This window comes from Bombus huntii, chromosome 10 (genome assembly GCF_024542735.1).
Source record: "Bombus huntii isolate Logan2020A chromosome 10, iyBomHunt1.1, whole genome shotgun sequence".
NCBI classification, from domain to species: domain Eukaryota; kingdom Metazoa; phylum Arthropoda; class Insecta; order Hymenoptera; family Apidae; genus Bombus; species Bombus huntii.
This window is the reverse complement of record NC_066247.1, coordinates 1,212,195-1,233,495: the sequence shown is the minus strand read 5'-3', so window position 1 is coordinate 1,233,495 and position 21,301 is coordinate 1,212,195. Positions and strand designations below refer to the sequence as shown.

General features: G+C 36.9%; 2 protein-coding genes across 6 annotated transcripts in view; both read left to right on the top strand.

Moving 5' to 3' along the window:
* The window catches only part of LOC126870512 (uncharacterized), a 111,849-nt gene that overhangs the window by 89,185 nt on the left and 1,363 nt on the right, over nucleotides 1–21,301 (top strand). The window contains exons 4-9 of the mRNA XM_050628310.1: nucleotides 16,124–16,272; nucleotides 16,438–16,496; nucleotides 16,933–17,074; nucleotides 17,361–17,525; nucleotides 17,694–17,833; nucleotides 21,055–21,202. Of these exons, the coding sequence (XP_050484267.1) occupies nucleotides 16,124–16,272; nucleotides 16,438–16,496; nucleotides 16,933–17,074; nucleotides 17,361–17,525; nucleotides 17,694–17,833; nucleotides 21,055–21,202 (803 nt within the window). The remainder of the gene's footprint in view (nucleotides 1–16,123; nucleotides 16,273–16,437; nucleotides 16,497–16,932; nucleotides 17,075–17,360; nucleotides 17,526–17,693; nucleotides 17,834–21,054; nucleotides 21,203–21,301) is intronic.
* On the top strand, nucleotides 3,285–8,439 carry LOC126870345 (glutathione S-transferase 1-1-like). 5 transcript variants are annotated; one of them, XM_050627961.1, is made up of 7 exons: nucleotides 4,858–4,955; nucleotides 5,755–5,900; nucleotides 5,992–6,192; nucleotides 6,600–6,658; nucleotides 6,715–6,856; nucleotides 6,945–7,112; nucleotides 8,033–8,439. In XM_050627961.1, the coding sequence occupies exons 3-7, from the start codon at nucleotides 6,052–6,054 to the stop codon at nucleotides 8,186–8,188; spliced, it is 666 nt and encodes a 221-aa protein (XP_050483918.1). In that variant the 5' UTR covers nucleotides 4,858–4,955; nucleotides 5,755–5,900; nucleotides 5,992–6,051; the 3' UTR covers nucleotides 8,189–8,439. The 5 variants fall into 5 exon arrangements, with proteins under 5 accessions (XP_050483917.1, XP_050483916.1, XP_050483918.1 ...); XM_050627962.1 differs by having other exon boundaries at nucleotides 5,755–5,919; XM_050627960.1 differs by lacking the exons at nucleotides 4,858–4,955; nucleotides 5,755–5,900 and adding an exon at nucleotides 3,285–4,833.

Below are 21,301 nucleotides of genomic sequence, written 5' to 3'. Positions count from 1 at the left end.
ACGTTAACGATCATCGTTAAATATTTATCTAACTTTAATCCCACTTTGTGAATTCACTTGCACGTCGTAGTAAAGAACGCGGAAATAATTTTCTTTTTTTTTTCAAAATACCAAAGCAATAAATTGAAAAACTAGCATGCGCAACATCATCGCTTTTTTCTGTGGCTTCTGAACGGTTCGATTATCAGCAAGCCATATTTCAGTTCGTAGGCAGTTCGCCGTTCACAATTTCCTGAAAAGTACTTTACCTTTCTTAATGGTGTGTACATACACGTACATACATACATGTATGTAATAATAATGGTGCTCGTGCGTCGTGCTACTGGAGACACGTCGAATGAAAGACGCGGCTGAATTTGTACCGCGCATCGTCTGATTTAACTCCATTTAGTCTGTCAATCATTCGGAGAAATGTATATTAGCAGGCTCTGAAGCGTGTCGTTTCAACAACGGCGACTAAACGATCTTCGATGGTATGCAGTTCCAAGCGTCATAAAAATTAAACCAGGCTTTCCATCGAAGTCGTCGAATTATTCATAACCTACCGAACAAAGCTATTTCTACAAATGAAATATTCACGGGGACTATACAGGATTCTCAGTGAAATCCAACTACCAATGGTATCTACTCAGGCTTCGGTAACGTTACGAAGTAACGCTAATACCCTTGCATACGGACAAGTCGTTGGTGAAAAAATAAATCTGCAAATATTGGGTTCGTTGGGGAAAGAAAGCAGTCGCCTGAGCCGCGGACAATCGACTATTGACAATGGTCCAGGCGATGGCGAATTTCGCGACCTACGGCACAAACGCAACGTTCCAACGTTACTAACCATCGATTGTCCGTATCCCGAGCGAGAGAAGTAACGAACAAACGTGGGAGAGACGCACAGCGAGAAATACAGAGAATGGGAAATTAACGAAGCTAGAAAAGAGGGAGACGGATCGGGTCGGCTCGACTCGGGTAATCGCAGGGCGAGCGTCAGAGTGGGAACGAGGGCTGAAACGAAAGGGCTAGGCTATCTCGGCTAGATGCCGCATTTCCATGACGGCGTCGATGAGCCGAGAACGATCGCGGCTATTCCATTTTCCATTCGAGTGGATCCGCTCGCTTAATCGATAGTTACAGCGCAGACACGCCCGGCGCTAGCTGCGATAACTCGGTCAGCGTAAGCACGAGACTCGACCAGGTCAGCGAGCCAGATGCAAACTCATTTCGCGACGTTATCGACGGTCGGCCAGACGCGATAGCGGTTATCAGTACCGTTTCGTGAGATTTAACGAGACACGCGGAAAGATCGCGCGGAACCGGAGGAATCGCGCGAGTCGTACACCCCGAAATTATAAAAGGGTGCATGCTGTCTTTGTCTTTCTGTTATCTCGCGAGTACAACCTCCAAAACAAACGCGTGGAATTCGATTTTAAGATTAACGGTGATATGCTCGCGACGATCTTGATAATCGGTAGGATCACGTCGATCCGTGGTCAAGTACAGTAATTAAAGGATTAATCGTACCAGCGGTAGGTATCAGATCCGCGCCGTGCTCACGGCATTATCGTTCGTCCCACTTCCGCTTCGTTACACCTCCAACGGATCGAACTCCGTAGCATTTGTCAACCATATGAATAGCAACGCGTAAATAATTTACACGGTCGAACGATTGATGTATATTACAGCTGATTCGATGCGTCGTGCTCTAAGGACGGACTCGCTCAGGTGGTCGACGAGGATCAACCAGGGGACAGATGGAATTTCTTTCGCGTGAATTTCATAAAAGCATACACGTACGAATAGTTACGACGACCATTGCGATGAAAGCATTCGGAACGTCTTCGAGTTTTCAGAAATTGGTTAAACTTTGACAATTAAATAGGACATAAATTATGCGATGATTGAACGCGGAGCAAAAATAAGTCGCTTGATATTTGTTTCGCGCTGTTCCAGAGAAACGGAGACATTTTTCTGTGGATGAAATAGCATAAATTGCGGAAGTTGTTTGCTACGAGATACGTCGATATTTTTATTGTTCGATCGAGAACGATACCGTTTAAAGATAGAGATGGCAAAATATTTAAAAGATTGGATTAAAAGGTGAGGAATTTCAGAAACAAAGTCAGTTTGGAATTATTCGAGAATATTAAAGATTATCTCTCAACGCATATGTAGAGTGTAAATGGTTTGGTAGCTCTACATACAGTAGCGGTAGTGAAATTTATCGAGCTAATTTCGGCTAAATAGCCATTTCACTAACTCGCAACGCACAAAAATCAATGTTGCTACGATTAAACTCGGCCGATTAAACCCCTGTTTTCAACGTGAACTTTTAATTCCTTGGTACAGAATTAATCGCCAAACTTAAAAATCATTTTATCTGATTCAAGAAAAATAATATTTTGCATAAAAATACGTATTACGTTCGTCGATAATTTTTGTAAATCAGATGCTTGATATTTCTGTTATACTCTATTTGCACGTTTTGCTTGCGGAAGATGTAAAAAATATACGACACGGAATAAAGAATTGCTGGATGGAACAACGTATTAAGCCAATGGCTACGATTAGCGATCGGTTGACTGTAATAAACGAACGCGAATAGTTTTCAAATAGCAACAAAATAACGAGACGAGTAGATTGGTAACGAGAAATGAACTGAAAACGATCGAGCTTGGTACGTTCGATCGTATAACCGGTTAACTTACTAAAGTTATTGTAATCATCTATATATTTGATACCTGTCAACATATATTCGCATATTTTCGCAACGATGCTTTCTCGCATCTGCCATTTATAAATTTCGTTCGTGCATTGTACATTGAACACTGAACACAACGAATAATCAAACCGTGCACGTAGCATTCTAAAATTCGATAACTGTAAAGCAAAATAAAGGTCGTGAATTTTGATTATCGAATTGAAAATTAATAGCGGTAAATATTGGAATTTCTTACCAACGAATAACATAATGGGATCTGGTATAATAGGATACAAGATATCGTTCCGAATTATAATTATGATAAATGAATCAGAGTGTAAACGAAATTCTTCGCGTATCCTCGCGTTAGAAATTCTTATCCTTATAATAGGAATATGATGCCTCCGTGGTGGAAATGTTCGATTTTTAAGGGTTAGAACGACTGTATACTTAAAAATTCGAAAATATTCGTCCTCGTACGAATTCTATGAAAATTCATCGTAGTACATGTAAAATCCGCTGCTCGTTCTAATTTACAGCTCAATTAAGTTCGATCTGTTAAAAAGAAACCGAAAAATTGATTATCAATTAACATAATGGATGCAAATTGATCGTTGTTTCCACTGGTAGAAAATATCGTGAGTTTCGCTAACGTGAATGGACGTGGTCTTTATTTACGGTTGGGCATCGGTTGATAATCGTTTAAATGGCGATTAAACGAAAACTCGTCGCCGGGGTTGTACGCGAATAAATTGAACGAGGGCGCGGCCGCACGCGGACGCATTCATTCGCGACCAAATTACATGCTCGTTCGCCGAATAATCGATGTTTCTAGTTGTCCATGACATCGTTAAAACGACACGTTTTGCTGATGCTCCGACGGAGAAATAATTGGCGCGCGAGAACAGTCCACGTTCAGCCGTATGAATTTATGAACAACCTAGCGGAGCGTTACAATGGCGCGCGGTTATTCTTACGCGCAGTCGCGATGTATTTTCGCAGCCAATTAAAATTATATCGCAGTAACAAGTCACATGTAACTGTCCGGTAAAATGAGATCGCACCCCGGCCTCCCAGGTGACGACGATAATGAAGGAAAATTTATTGAGATGAACGAGCGCGAACGTTCGCGGGAACACCGCGACAATCCCGCGTACGGCGTGCTTCCAGCTTGATAACCAGTATCCTTTTAACAGTTATCTATCGCGAAGTTTCTCGAACACGACGGAGCCACGATGATATCAAGCCTTAATTCTTCTTCCTTCTTCTTCGTTCGCCTTTTCCTTCTCCCGCGAAATACGATTATCGACGGCCAAAAGGAAATTTATCTACGACAATGGATTATTACTGGCGGTTTTCAGCCAGTGTACCGTACAAATTTTGGAAACGTGGAATATTTGACGATTTAGTTAGATGCACCGATCGCTTTTCCTTTAAATCGTCAAATGGAAATAAAAATAATCGTCCGATGCGAATACCCTGTATCGAAAGACTAGACGACTACAAATTACAAAAAAACGATCAGAAACCTATATATTCGTTCGTGTCCTCTCGCAAAACTATCCATAAGTCCGCGAAATTCGTTCGACGAACACGCGCCACTGAAACAAATCGTGTGTCTACGCCTGCTAATTAAAGCCATTGAAAAGGGCATCGTTGCTATAAATAATATCCAGTCGAAAGCTCTATATATAAAACGATAGAACGATTCGCTGCAAACATTTGCCTACGATTTGTTACGCTGCAACCCGTTCATCGTAAAACATCGTGGCTGTTTTGGATTTCAATCGTAACCGCCTGCAGCCTGCAACGAAACGTTGTTCGTGGATTAATACGATTTTCCCTGTCGTGGCCGTCAACATTGGTCGACAACGTGCACCAGTAACCATAGTCGTACCTGCACCTGTATCCGTACCTACCCGGTGCTCGTATCCATATCCGTGCCAGCACCCATACCAGCTTTCACAATCGCCTCCGCATCCGCCAACCTATCACGAAGCGACGCGATTACTTTTCAGTTTCAATCGCGACCACCCGAGGCTTGTTTTCATATCGATCGCTACCGATGCAGCCTTCGAACGCGTCCAGCAATATCGTCGTTACACTTTGACGCTTATGTTTGGCGTTACGACATCACTATGGTAACTTGATGTACCGTTCGACGTTATGTGTTTGCTTTTGCTTCGTTGGACGTATTCGAGTTCTATTCGCGAAACCTACGGATTTCCTGCGGTGTAGCCGGTTAATCGGCGAGAAACCTGCGGTACGTTATTTCGCAGTCAGTTACTCGAATGATCGATTAGGAAATCGTTAACATATGCACGCGTACGCGTATGTGAAACAGTGTAGGTTCTAAGGTGGTTCGTCACTCGAAAATTGTTAAAAACGTGTCGTCCAAATGAAAGGAAATAAGAACAAAGGAAAGTATTCTGTCACTTTGCGATTAATGCCGATTAACGTTGCGTTTAGCGATATCGTACGATGTGAATTAGTACGAAGGGAAAAAGTAAATTCCTTACGTCGAGCTTCTCTTATTTCAGAGTGATCTTCCTTGCGCTATTTTGAATACGCTATTTTGAAATAAAATATCGTATCGTTTGATCGATGCTTGACGTATAATATTTTACTCTGTGTATTGTCTTTCTTAATTTTGTCGCACGAAGGATTCGAAAATACCTCATAAATCGAAGATAATGTACAAAAAGTTGTCTGAAAATGTAATCTAAATTCTCGAAATTCTCGAGTCATGAGACACGTGCTTTCACAAACTCAACCCGATTCGCATTTCAGATTCTCGCACATCTCCATCTACCTGATATCTTACATCAGTTATCAGAAGAAACGTGTAGAAAGAATATTTAAAGAATATTTAACTTACAAATAACTATAACGATATATTTTGTCGAATCTTTCACCAAATAAATTTAGTAATTTAATATATTACGCACGCGAACATAGTAATTAATAATTTCACATCGTATTTCCAGTAAATTCGTAACGATAAAATAATAAGAAATAATAACAGTTCGTCTATCGTTTTAAAACGCCATTTGTCCTGCCAGTCTCTCGTTTACATGATCGAGTTATACTCTGAGCGACCGTACTCTTCGAGAAAGATTTCCATAAAAATCCGCACGATCTGGTCAATACCCTTCCAATCCATAGGATCTGAGATACGGTAATCATGTGAATTTGTATGCGAGCCGAGGTACATGTGGATGCAAAATGTAAAGATTCGAAAGATTCTTTATGTTGGATCTACTGTATAAAAATCTCGTTTGCGCGCAATGACATTTCAGAAGCAAAAGAAAGAAGAGAAAACCACGTTGACACGAAAAAGGTAAAGGAAGATCGAAAAGATGCCAATTGATTTATACGGCCTTGTGTATAGTCCGCCATGTCGGTCAGTTCTACTACTGGCAAAAGCGATTGGAGTCCACTTGAACCTGAAAACGGTTTCCCCCATGGACGGAGAACATATGAAGCCTGATTTCCTAAAGGTCCGTTTGATTTTGTAATCATATAACGGTAGAATATTTTTGGGAAAGATTTCTCGCGAAATATATTAAAAATTGATGATTTACTATAACAAAAACGTAAATAATAGCGCTGCATCTATTTAGAACAAATAGAACAAATTGAAAATGTCTTCTTACGGTTTCTGCCATAAAATTAAAGGAAAAACGTATGTAGTATTAATAGTATGAGTAACTAAATCATGGTTGACACCTAAATACTAATAATAGTAAGCTGATTTTATTTAATCGAAGAGTCATTAATCATATATAATGTTATGTACTTCGATAGGATTTACATTCCCATCTTATCGATGAAACAAAGACGTTCGTTTTAATAATGCATGGTTTTCTTATTCGCCGTGTATTTACACAATTATTACGCTTTTTAGCTAAATCCTCAGCACGTGATACCGACGATAGACGATAACGGATTCATTCTGTGCGAAAGGTATGCAACGATTATTTATCATCCGCGTGAATTCGTTCGTAATGTCGTGCTTACAGTCGGCCAATTATGGGATATTTGGCGAGCAAGTACGCCAAAAATGACTCTTTGTACCCAAAAGATCCGAAAAAGAGAGGCATGGTGGACCAAATGCTATACTTTGACGCCGGCTCGCTTCACGAGAACATGATTAAATGCTACGTACGTATACTCTCTAATATTTTTATTGCCGTAATTATTCGTATCATATATATATTACATTAATATATTCACATACGTGAAATATTAGTATCCAGTAGCGTTACATGGAGCACACTCTCTGAACGAGGAAGACGTACAAGCCGTAGAAAAATCATGCGAATTGTTGAACACGTATCTGGAGAATAGAGAGTTCGTTGCCGGTGATACTCTTACCATCGCTGATTTTGCCATCCATACGACTATTTGCATTTTGTTGGTAAGTGTGTAGGCATTCGAAAAAGCATCACGTAATCGAATAATCGATTTACGTAATGAAAAATAGAATTAGATATATAGCGTGTATATCGATACTGGGGAAATGAAAACAAAAATGAAATTTGATATTTAAGTAACTGGCGAAAGAAAACCACGACCTCTTGCCGATTGCTTTCTGGAGCAATAGCGAATTTCTACGTTGTAGAAAATGTACAAGTAACAAGTAAAGCAAAGAAAAAAAATGTCTCGACAAAAGAGACTCGCAGGGTTGAAAGTGACTCTTTGACATCAAACGGTTCGTTTCACGTTAATTGACGTTGAAGTTAGGATAAAAAGCAGCAAAAAAAGAAACATAATGCACTCTGTCACACGAGCTTTGATCGTTTAACAATACATCGAACTTTATCTTGATTCCCATTAAGCCGCTATAACAGAAAGTAGGTTATTCCGAGATTACGCTAAATTACAAATCTCATTGTAATTTATAACTTAGCGACAATTATAGGTAACGAAATATGTATAAATAACTTGAAAAGAATAATTTTACTATTTACATTTTAATATTCAACGAAAACGTATGCTTCTTTGTGTAATGTAACTTTCAATTCCGTTAAATGATATCACGTGCCAATAATGTTTTCATTCGACAGAGTAGCGATTCTGTTTCAGTTAATAAATTCCGTCCGTTTTCATTTTCTTGCTCCGTCTAACTAGTCTGTAAAAAATATCGTAACTATCATTTTACGGAACGTTATTCTCGCTCGCTTTTAAACGTCTGCTCATAGAAATGGAAGTAGAAATGCGTTATATTAAATTATATCGTAAACGTAGCTGGAACCGTACTAACAGTATACGATCGATATTATAAAAAGGTTGAAAGATGAAATATCATCAACAGGGTGTAATATATTTTGTTGACAGTGCTTCGACTTCGATATTGGTCGATACGACAATGTGGCTGCCTGGTACAATCGTTGCAAGCAACTCCTGGATAAATTCGGTTTCGAGGATGTGCACGCCCCTGGGACAAAAGTGTTTACCGAATTGTATCAGGCGAATTTAGGAAAATCTAGTTAACTCCGTGGTTGTAGAATACAATGATAGAACCGTGAACTCGATGCTCGTATACCGATGATCGAGATTAGACATGAAACCTATTCCATCGTTTCGTAAATCATCGTTTCGTAAATCATCGTTTCGTTTAACGAGAACCTTGTCTCGTTAAGAATAATTTTCACCAAAAAAGGTATTAAAATCATCGATTATTTATTATAGCTTAAATTGAAAGACAAATATAATTAAGTAACGAGTATATCGATAAAATACAACGGTTATTTTCCAATCCTCCCTTTCTTCTTATAACTTATAATAAGCTATTAGAACTATAAACAAATTTGTTTGCGCCACACCAATTATTTTATATCTATCGATTACTATAAATACGTACAATAACGATAATTAAGATATATTACCGATAAATCAAACGCTACAATTTCATGATATCTATATCGTACAACGTAGCGAACGTTTCACCTGGTTGCCTTATATCATCTTTAACGCGCAACATCCATCAGTTATCGATTATCTCGTAACATATTATTCGCGTGCTTGTCATAACCTTTCCGAAATTTATTTATCTACTTGTCTGCAGCCTGATTTCAACAAACTATACTCTATCAGATTCTATGATTAGCACGTGGAGTTGGAACTACGATTCGTCTTCGACAATCCGGAAATCCACGTGCAATCGAGACTCGTCTTCTGCAATTAGATAAACATTTCTACTGACGTTTGTGGTATCGATCTTTCGATGACAACACGATATTCGCGAGTCGTTTATAAAGACACTCCTCGCGACAACTGACTCGGTTAGATAGTTTGTAATTATAGCGATGTGCTGTTGAAAAGTACATAGTTAAATTTGCCTTGCGTGTTCTGATACTTCTCCCAATACCTTTATATCTATTCCGATTATTTGTCGCAAATCAACCGACTGAAGTTTCCAGTACGGCAGCTAGAGAGTTTCGGTTCATTTCAACGGTTTTCGTTTCGTAGTAGAATCCGTTTATCGATCACGTCCAAATATTGTTTTCGGTGAAACACACGGTTCGATTAGGTAGACACTCGACGCGAAATTTAATCGACTCGTAGTGAAGGATCACTCGTCCTATGAAACGTACATCTACGCTACTGATTGCAACCGAACTGAATTCGCGAGTAAAGTTTACCGAATAAGCTGAATATTCATTTTAGAGAAACTTAGAAATTCTTTTCCTTTGAAATCACTCGTACAAATACATATGTAATATCGTGATATAGTGTGTTTACAAAGAGTGGACAATAGAGATGTTAATCAGACAGAAAAAGACGATTGTTGTTCAACCTGAACTATTCACGCCAAACGCACAGAAAACAGCGCAATCCACACTCTCTCGGCAACGCCACTCGCAACCTCTGTCTCCGCTCAGCTCGCACTCTGCTTCTCGACTCGCACTCTGCTTTTCGACTAACTCTCTGGTCGTTGCCGCATTCTGTTGTCTTTTTCCTAGGCCCACCGCACACGTGTTCTGCAGGCGCTCGTGGCCAGGGTCACGTAGGTCTTTTCCACGAAACTATGCACTTTAAAAGACCGATGACACATTGATGGGCCCGACGACGCCTCGGCTCTCGCGACATTGTTCATAGTTCGCCCGATATTTCTTAGGCCTTTCGTCCACGATACTACACATATATCAAATATATAAACAACAAATTAAACGTATATAGCAGTGATGCGATAAGAGTAATTCACCCGTACAACAAGCCTATTTTCATTTACTGTTGAGTAATGTCGAATAATCGCAATGACTTTGTGTTTTTTATCCAATATTTACATACATTAACCTTGAAGCTCGCGAATGATTTGTTGATTGGTTTAGTCACCAGCGCTTAGAAGTAACGCTAACAGTGAGAATGCACTTCTTTCCTCTTCTTTCTTTTCGGGAAATATTGACCGATGGATAATATGTTCAAATATTTTCCAGAATTTCCGTGACATAATGTACTAATTTTTGCAGAATTAAGCGAATAGGGGGAACGTGGATAAATCAATCGGAAAAAATAAAAACCAAATTATCCGAATCCCTTGAAAATCAAAGAGAGGTTCTATCGTCGTCTATTTTTTCATCTCTCTTTTTTTCCCCATCCACTGATTATTTCGTCCTCGTTCGACTTCCGTACGCGATGTTTTTCACAGAGGCATGCGTTCGCCGGTCGTGCGTGAGACTACGTGCCAAGAATTACGCAACACGGACAATAATTTTGCTGGACGATACAACCATGATGCGGCAGAAACTGCGGAATCCCGGACCGAGTATGCCGGCTGAAAAACCCGTTGCGCTTCCGTTCCCGGAATTCCTGTTCGACGGTCCACGGCATTCTCCTGTTCCTGAATTTAATTAACTCACGGTCCATTTCGCGAATGCGGCCGCGCGGATCGCCCTCGAGGAATCATTGAAGGGAAGATAATGTTTTTACCGGCGAAATTGAGAACGCCTCGGAAGAAACTCGCGCCGCGCGCCGCACAGAAAATGAACCGCCTTCCAACGCAGTTCTGCTCTCTTCAGATACGGCTTTCTCCGCGCTTTTTGATCCGCCGTTGTTGTTATTTCAGATTTTTAATTCGATCGATAGATCGATTGGCAAAGTTTCTCGCAACGGGCGGACATTTCTTTCTCGTATGCTTTTCGTCGATGATTTAGGACGCTACACAAGGATCGTATAAGTATAATATATCGTATGGCGTATGTATTAGCATAGAGATACTGCACGGCGAATTAAAAATTATAGAAAAATAATCGAATGTTGCCCCGTGTATATAACGTATAAATATACACAATTTTCTTCGAAAGGAAGCTTTATTCTGCAAAATTTTATTCTTTTCGATTCGTTTTATTTACGACGAATAACAATTTGCTCGATATTTCGTTCATACGGTGTTATTTAATGCGAAAATATTGCCGCACCTAACATAGTCGTGTTATATAGGAAAAGTTTGCAAAGTATTTTAATAACGATTCATTCTTGTTTTCGAAAGGGAAGCAAATATTTAAGAAATTACAAATGCATAGTTGCTCAACTTAATTTCACTCTATTAAGTGAAAAATCGAATTTTCATTATTTCCTTGACAACGTTAAAGCCTGCCTTCGTATTTAATTTAATCATACTGTTACGTAACAAGCGAATAATGAAATAATAACTGTGAAAGAATTAACGTTAATTGACAAAGAAAACTTTCGTTTATTAAATAGCATAGTTTATTAAATGACAATACCTAAAATAAAATTAATTTTCAATTCTAAAAGGATGTTCGATGTTGTAATACCGCGAATCATCAGATAATAGTCGATTCATCCTTCCAATAATTAAACCAGATAGTGCAATATACTTAAATTCGTGGTAGTTTTTACTGGTTCGATGAAAAAAAAAAAATACCAAAACTGGTAAATAATTTCAATGTCAAATACCATATACCGGCATCACTCACTTTTTCAAAAGCGGAACAGATTTCATTCTGGAAACCTATTAACCGAGGACCGTAGTACTACAATGGAAAAGCAGTGACGCTACGATACAATTGAACGTCGTAATTACAAATTTCTATTAAATATTTTCAACAACACGGAATATTCAGAAGCAAATTGAAACATTTTTATGCATCTCGTATGAAACAGGAAAGCGTTTGATCAAATATATTTATACAAGCAAATTAACTTGCGGAAATTGTAGATAGTAAAATCACTTTTGCTGTATAAATAAAGCAAAGTCAACGATCGCGATAAATTATTTTTACTTCTAAATATCTGAAAGTATCCGCGTTTTTTAATTGCTTTCAATATTGCTTCAACGTCAAAAATCACTAACAACGTTGTACAGTCGGCCGTTTATATACGAATTGTTAACTAAAAATTTGATAATTCAATCGGTCAATTTCGGTCGATCGTTCAATATCGAATACAGCATATTCAATTTATCATGGTGATATTGTTTGAAACAGGCTTGAAATTGCACGCGAAGCTTACGAATCTTTCGGAGGAAATTTTCCGTACGGCTCGATCTACGTGGATGAATTCAATTCTGCCGCGCTATTCGTAATTAATCCGCGTCTTCCAAAAGAGCGTTCCGCATTCCCGGTATGGCAGTAACCACAAATGATTAGAGCTACATTTCCGGTGGCGTGGACGTGCGCGGCGACGTTAAATCGAAGGATTTGCGGTCTTCTTGGATCTCGGTATTTCCACGATGCATGCATCGCGAGAATCAGGTAGGTAACGAAGGAAAAGTGGGTCAACCAGTTTACAAGCTCGTGATCGATTCTCCTAGCCCGTGACCACGCTCTGCCATTGTATTGTGTATCGAACTATTTTCTCAAAAACGAAGCAATCAATTTGTCGCATTGAGAATGTGCTCCAATCGTCTGCGAGCTTCACGGAACCCATTACGTACTGAAACGAATGAAATATTTATTTACACGCGCAAGATATTTAATGACACTTAAATATTAAATATTATATATAAAATATATTAGAGGATTCGTTAGAGCGAATTCATTGTCAGCAACGACAAAATGTACATAGCGTTAATTTTATGTAACACGACTGTAATTTCCTGTCTATTTTTAAACAAACCATTTGCAAGTTTACGATTATATTCTTGTTTGTTACATTAAATATCGTTGTCAATGACATGACACGAGCTAACTAATCTATATTTAATCGTAATAATTACCCTGCAAAACCTGATAACATGTACCTACGTAACACCTATATGTATCAACTTTATCGTTAGAAAAACACTTCTAACGTTTGAGAATATTATAGAGCAAAGTATTTTTCTGTATAGAATGTTACGGCATAATAATACAGGATTTTAGATTCCTCGTTATAAAGGCTTGTAAAATGAAATTCATTAACGATATATTATGTTGTATTTATATAATATATTTCTATTTATATCTCTATATTTACGTATATTTTGTAGTATCGAATTCAAATACTTGAAAATGTTATGTATTAAAAATTTGTCTTTTTCTCTGAATATCTATTAGGTTGTCCTAAAAGTTGCTTTCGTTTTAGAAGAAAATAATATATGCACAACATTTTTTGTTTTAATGAAAACGAAACGTGCCCTACGATAGCCAGAAGACGGTCGACGACATTTGATAGATTAGGTTTCACGTTTGTGTCGACGTAGCCAGATAAAGCAGATTTGCAGATAGCGAAAGACATTTTTGGGACAACCTAATATAATCGGTTTACTTTGGGTTTAGTTATTTCTTTATTTTTGAAACCTTCGAGTTTGCATTCAAGGCTGAACAGAAGTACTTTCACCTCGAGCGACCAGCTTAATTTATTTGAAATACATTTGAAATACTCCTGAGGAATATTTCTCATTACGTTTCGCAAAATAAAGCCGAACAGCATGATAGAATTTTAAAAAGCTAAGTTTATTACGGAAGACGGATTTGATTCGTAAAATAATCCTTTACGTTACATGGGATTGCATCGTTGCATTAGGCAGAGAAATACTAGATTATTGTAAAGTCATCCGGTGTATGAATAAGAGCAAATGAAACAATAGTTACATCACCAAGTAAAATGACATTACATTTTATATCCCTGTTTATCCTTAAAATGAAAACGAAAATGTATTCTGTAAGCAAATGTAACAATTCATGCAATATCAAAAAACTTTTAATAATAAATCAATATCATATTAATCATAAAAGTTTATGGATAAAAGTTACATATTTTTCTTGATAATTTAACTTGGCAACACATTCTATTCAATATGCTAGTTTCAGGATTATTATTATTTTGTCACGATGAGATAAGAATATTTTTATCTATTTTATAATCGCCCAACTTTTTCAAACGCTTTCTAAATAAATTTTCTTAAATACTTCGAACAGCTTCTAACAGTGTATCGTTTATTTCGGTCTGTCCGGTACATACTAAATTCTAACGAAATCTAACGATCTGAAAGTGCGACAAATATCGAAGAGGAAAAGCAAAGGAGGTGATACCTCCATACTCGTAACTAGTTGAAACCGGTTGAGCCTGCGCAGCGCTCTCTTATTCGCTACTTGAAAAGGAGGACATATGGTAGATACGCTGGCATTTATAAAGAGACTGGAGAGCTAACTCCTTTAGATAGCTCGCAATTATCTGGTAGTATACCATTGGGAAACTCGTATTTGAATTTACTTTACTCGTCTTCGTTTATCTGCCACATATCATCCTTGTTTTCGTCGTCCGAAGATCCGACTATAACCGGTACGAAGTTTCATGGACAGTGCTTTCAGTTTTTGATTTAACGTTGATCTTAATTGTCAATTGTGTTTTTGCCGAATAAAGTAGAATCTCATTGTTGTACAGCTATTGCTTGAGAGTGAAGTTCGATATGTCATTTTGCAACACGATTATCGATTTGGTGCATGGTGGAGATAACCAGACAAGGAGTGTTTACTTCAAGTGTGCCTGTAGTCCTTTAAAACTGTGAACGAATAATACAGAGAAAATATTTAATCTTGTAACGATAAAAAGTTGATCCATAACGCAACTTGTTTGGCGCAACAGGCATGCCATATATGCTTGGCTGTTTTTAAGTTAATAGATCCAATGTTTTTAAACGTAACGTATTAATAAGTTAAACCAATGTATTACATTACATTTTTCACGCTATATTAATATATTTCTATATACTAATTTATATATATTATATATATAGCAAACGTAACTTTGTAGTTATATAAAGGTATAGATTTTTTAGAAAATACTGGCACATTTGAATAAACATCGATATAAAAATTACTTGCGACTGTATCGAATAAATATAAAGCGATATAATTAGTAGGATTTTTTATATTAACTAGTGTATAGCAGTAAGGAGTTTATTGAAGACGCGATGAACCGGCTATTGCATGATGGAAAGTTATTTAGTATTTCCGCTGACCTAAATAACTATCATGCGTAACACTGAGATAGAAAGAAACTTCGTGGGACGGTACAGAGGCAAAGGAATTATTAATCTCAGTGGCCTCCACCATTTTCGGCCAATACGGTGTTTAACTTTGAGATTGTATCGAGTTGTGCGAAAAACAACTAATCGGCATTCCTTCGGGGAACTTCCTTCTATCTCTGCACTGTACTCTTTTCCCCTCTTAATCGTTACGATCTCAATACCATTGTTATGCCTAATACATGCCATTGTTATGTGCACAAATACGTGGATACACGTATACACGTAACTTTCCATCTATGTACGATATACAGCATGTCCAATTTATCTCTAACCGCTGAAATATCTCGAAAAAAACACGATGATACAAAAAAATATTTCAGAAAAAAATTGCACAGCGTTGAGGGGGACATACTATACTCTTGTGTATTTAATCTTGCGATAACCTTGAGAGTGGCATTACAATTTTATTACGTATTCTTGTAGCTTTACGTATTCTTTGTAGCAAACGTTTTCAAAATACCATAAACCCGTATCGTTCGCGCCATCCGTTATCGAGATACGAACTTTAAAATCCGATGTGTCGCCGGCATTAGCGTTATCCGATGTGCACCATAGAGAGATGTCAAGGTTATCGTAAGGTCAAGTACACGAGAGTGTACTATATCCTCCACGATATCGAGCAATATTTTTCTGAAACGTTTTTTCGTATGATTCGCGTTCACTGTATATTATATCTATATTCAATCTATCTATAAATCGTATCGTTAAAACTTTTCTTCTGTCGCACGTCTGTTGAATAGTCGAAACGATCACATATTTCCTTATTTAAATTAACGCATAATCATTTCGCAATAAGTAAATAAATTTATTTCTAGTTTTAATATTATAATATAATTTTATAATTGTTTAAGTAATAATCAGTCTAAATTTTATTTCTATTTTTAATTCTACACGTCAGTCCGAATCGAAGTCAGCGAGTTTCTTAAATGACGCATTACATACCGTTACAGAAATTAAAATGCCAATTGATTTTTATCAACTTCCTGGAAGCGCTCCGTGCCGTGCCGCTGCATTGGCAGCTGCCGCGCTTGGTATCGAAATGAATTTTAAGGAAGTTGCTTTAATGAACGGAGATAACTTAAAACCAGAATATTTGAAGGTACGTGTAACTGATATAAGCTAAACGTAACTCTATTACACTTGTATCGAATTCTATTAAAGCAAGAAATTAATATCTTGTATCAAATACTCGAATATTTTATTACATTTATATTTACTTTTAATATATTTTACTTTAATATATTTGATGTCTCCTTATGTACAGATGAACCCACAGCACACGATACCTACAATCGATGATAATGGTTTCTACTTGTGGGAAAGGTGAACTTGATTGATATATTATATTATGAATACTTCTTTAATTTCAAAGAATCTCGTTCTTTTTTCTCAATACGATGATCTACCGTTTGTATGCTATTATATAAGTATACCTGCACCTAAATACCCATACGATTACAGTGCGTGCGATCAGGCGAAAATTATTCAGATAACAGACTGGCAGGAATTTAATAAATTGATCATTAACTAACATTTCGTTCCAAGAAATAGAATCCTATTATCGCTCTAACGCTATTTTGTAATTCTGTTGCGATTGCGTCTTTCCTTTCGGTAGATTTGCACTTTCTGTCTTACAAGTCTGTGTTACAGTTTTCATGTATGGAGTATTCCAGTAATCTAATACGAGCGAGCAATTAGAATAATTAACAAGATCAGGAATAAAAACGTATAGACGTTATGTACATTCTTTTTCTTTCAGTCGGGCTATTATGACATACCTGGTAAATCAATATGGTAAGAATGACTCCTTATATCCAAAGGATCCGAAGAAACGCGCGGTCGTTGACCAAAGGTTGTATTTCGACGCCTGCACTCTGTATAAATCTTTCGCAGACTATTACGTAAGTTTAAAGCCATTTAGTGACTTCTTATGACGCATTGAAAGGAATTTCTATGTTACATGACGTTGCTAGATTTTTTTAAATAAAAAACTAACTTAATAGATTCTTACATATTTCATTATGCGTGGTATTCGTAAATAATTTCTTTTATTCTTATAAAAGTAGACAATTTAGGTGATATATACATGATTTTCTCGTCGAATCGTTTAAAACCGCTATTTAATCTTTTATTTTAGAACGTGTATGAAGCGAATAATTAATTAGCGATCTTAACATTTTTCATTAGTATCCTATAATCTTCACCAAAGCCCCTAAAGATCAAGCGAAATACGAAGCTATTGGCACAGCCATGTCTTTCCTTAATACATTCCTCGAAGGACAAGACTACGTGGCAGGAGAGAACATGACTCTTGCTGACCTGTCCATTGTGGCCACCGTGTCCACGATAGAGGTAATTTCCTTGAAAATATTATCTTATCAAAATATATGTTATGTTACATTGATAATAATATGACAGTAACGCCACTATCAAGAGACTTAGAAAAAAGTCATAAAAAAGAGTTTTAGAGAACTCTTTTATATAAAGTCACATTTATTCGTTACACCATTTTAACAACAGGCCATGGACTACAATCTCAGCAAATATAAAAATGTGACCAAATGGTATGCAAAGATCAAGTCGGAAGCTCCAAAATACGAGGAGTACAACAACGCAGGCATAAAGGCATTCAAGGATTTGGTGCATAACATGACGAAAAAGTGAAAAGCGAAACACAATAACAATATTCGAAACCATGATTTCTTTTATGTGAATTCTATATGAATAAAATTTTTATCGTTCCCTTTTACAGAGAGGAATTCTGCTTACGTATAATTATAGAGTCTAAATGATACATATATAATTGCCTTATATGTACTGTTATTGCTTTATATTTTGCAAAGGTTGTATTTATTATTATTAATACCGTCAAAAAATGTCTCGACATTATCAATTCCGTCAACTCCAACTTCGCTCAATTTTCAGAAGCGCTTCACACGAGATCATCGTCCACCCAACTAATTTAATTGTCAGATCGGTAATTAACGTAAACGTAAATAAGAATGTTGGGCCGAAGTCACGCAGCCTTTCGTTACGACTGAAATTTTTCTTAGAACTCGTTCATTTTCTCGACACCATTCGAAAACAATTTGTACGTGGCGTTACTCGTTCATCGTCGAAAGCAATCAACCAATGACACCAGCATGACATCATCAGCAGTCAACGTGTTACAAATGGAAACTTTACGAGTGAATAAGCACCAGCCAATATTCGATCGTTTTAACGAATATTATTTCACACATGAATATTTTCCTTCAGCGTATTTACAAGCGAGAAATCGAATTCGTTAATGCTCGTTCACACTCGTTCATGCTCGCAATACTGGCCACGTTTGTTCGTTCATGTTCGTTCATGCTTGTCCGCGTTGTTCGTCAAGTGTAGATCCGGCTCAGAATGCTCGTAAATGCTATTGCGGAGTCGTTATAGCAGCACGTCGACGCGTATACGCTATCGAACCTATTTTTCTCCTGAAATTCTAAAAATTGGCAAACATTAAGTTCCAAAAATATTAATACATTGCATATTCATATCGCCATATGTGTATACTGAATTTTACATAGTTTCATTTTAGTTTTCGTACGAATTGAGGTAACCAACAACATCGTTACGTATCTAATTCTGTTGAATTTGATTGTCTCCTACGGTGACGTTGTTTTAATATAGAAACGAACGAAAGAAATAATTCTACATGAAAAATGAAATAAAAAATATATCGCAAATTTTGAGAACTAAAAACACGTTGTAATAATTGTCAGCTTGACGTTCACATACGGTGAAAAAGAACTGTTTCGAACCCATTTAAGGTAAAATTACCATTACCACGCACGATACAGTAAATAGTGGAATCAGCATCAAATACGTATTAATGAACCTTGTAATTATAGTAGCCACTTGCTGTTCGCAGTGCGACCAATTTACTTCAGCAATGACCATCCTTTTGATTCGATGTTCATTTGCTAATTATCCTCGACCTCGGTTTCACGTACGTTTTAATTACACTGCAATGATCGGTAAAACACTTTCATCGATAGTTGCTTTTCTTTTTGCTATAACCAAACGGGAAAGATCTTTTCGTTTCTACGAGGAAACTTTGAGTCCTATCGTAAAACATCCCTTAATGAATAAAATAAAAATATCATTAAACAAGAATAAATACTTTTAGTAGTTTTAGAAGGAAATGATATTTACATAAAAGTGTGATCATTTGTGATTGCTTCTAAGTTAAAACAATTTATTTAAATATGTATTACGCGGTCGTTGAATCCGCATTAATTATAACTGAACCAGGGATTTTTATACAAATTTATATTTTTACGAACACAAGTAAAGAAATAGAACTTAAATAGAGACTCGTTTTGCTTATTAAAGATTATAACGAGTACTTTACTTATTTCCGTATTTCCGATATTTTATATAATTTTACGTATTAAACATATTCTATACACTTCTGTCTCTTTAACGAATACTTTTAGTGTGTAGATACCTTCTACAGCCATTACATACATGTACATACATATATTATTATATGTATATGTACATCGAATGAGTCAGCGCACAAGCTCTACTCACAATCAATTCACCTGTACGAATAAGATAAAGCATATTCATACCTTTCCTACCGTTCACAAGGAACGATCGCACTAATATTTCTCGAGACAGTGATAATAATTATTAAAAAGGAATTTGATACCACACGCCAGTTGTAAAATTATTACTATTACGAAAAGGTAGCAATTATTTCTTTGCATGTTCGTGATCGTATTCACTGCTTCGTATACCGATTATAAAGGGCACCAAGATTTATTGATAAATTAAAATTTGTTTATTTGTTAGATCTATTTCTAAATTAAGAAACTCTCGACAAGTAAGAAGTATGATTTTGAATTTATCGTATACATATGCCCAATTCTCGTTGTTAGACAGTTCAATGAGTCGCCTTCTTTACGTTGTTTGTACGTACGCTTGAACTGTTTCGCGTGTATCGATTGCTTGTTAATGGCGCACGCACGTAGCAGTACTTTACTACACATGTAGTTCCAGATCACGTATATATAGGTTCGTCGTATGAAAAATAGTTCTCTATCGATTACATCGATTGAAAACAAAACTGTGGCAATACGCTTCAATCGGCCAAGAGATGAAACCCTTACTTGCCGCGCGCTTCCGCGCGTGTTGCGCTTTGGAAACGGTTCCCATCGAATTTCAGTTCGGCAATCTCGCCATCGCTCGTTCCATTCGTCGTAAGAGCAAACGAATTCTTTCCTCTTTCCAATTTTTTATCGCTCTTTTCTGTTTTGTTTCTCTTTTATACCGTTTTTCGATGCAAATTCTCGATCTTTATTGGACTTCAACTAAAACCGAATATTCATGGTGCAAACATTGGAAAATCTCACAATAACTCTTGGCATTGTTCAACAATGACGAAAAGAATGTGCCATAGGACGTATTAAATGCGAAGTAAGGTACACAGGATAGTTCTGTAACTTTCGTATGTGTGTATATTGATTTAGTTAGCGATATTGATTCTATCGAAAATCGTTGTGAACGAAACCGGCGCCGCTGAAAAAAGGGGCGTGTAATGGAATATTTCAATACTTTTCACTGACGGTCTCGAAAGTTTTAAAGTTGCAACGAAATATTTTTTCGATAACGTTGAAACGATACTTCACTAGCATGTGATACGCGGCAAATGTTTAATTGCATTGAGCGGCAAGTCGCAAGCTACACGTGTGTTTAAAATGTTCAACCAGTTAATTATTGTTAATGATTTCTATCTATCCTTTGCGAGGAATTATATTATACTTTCAGTCATACTGCGTGCTACCATCGTGAATTTTAATTACATTGTAACTGATGTTGAAATATATTCTTTTAGTTAACAAGCAATCATGTCAGTGGATCTGTATTACACGCCAATGAGTTCACCCTGCAGAGCGGTTCTCTTGACTGCCGAGGCCATTGGTATTACTTTAAATTTAATAGAAATCAATTTATTTGAAGGCGAACATCTAAAGCCAGAATTTGAACAGGTCAGCGTGCTTAAATATGTCTTGTGTTATCTATTCTTTACGAAGTTTACTATATTGCATATTATTGTAACATTTCATCTCTTCTAGTTCACCCTCGGA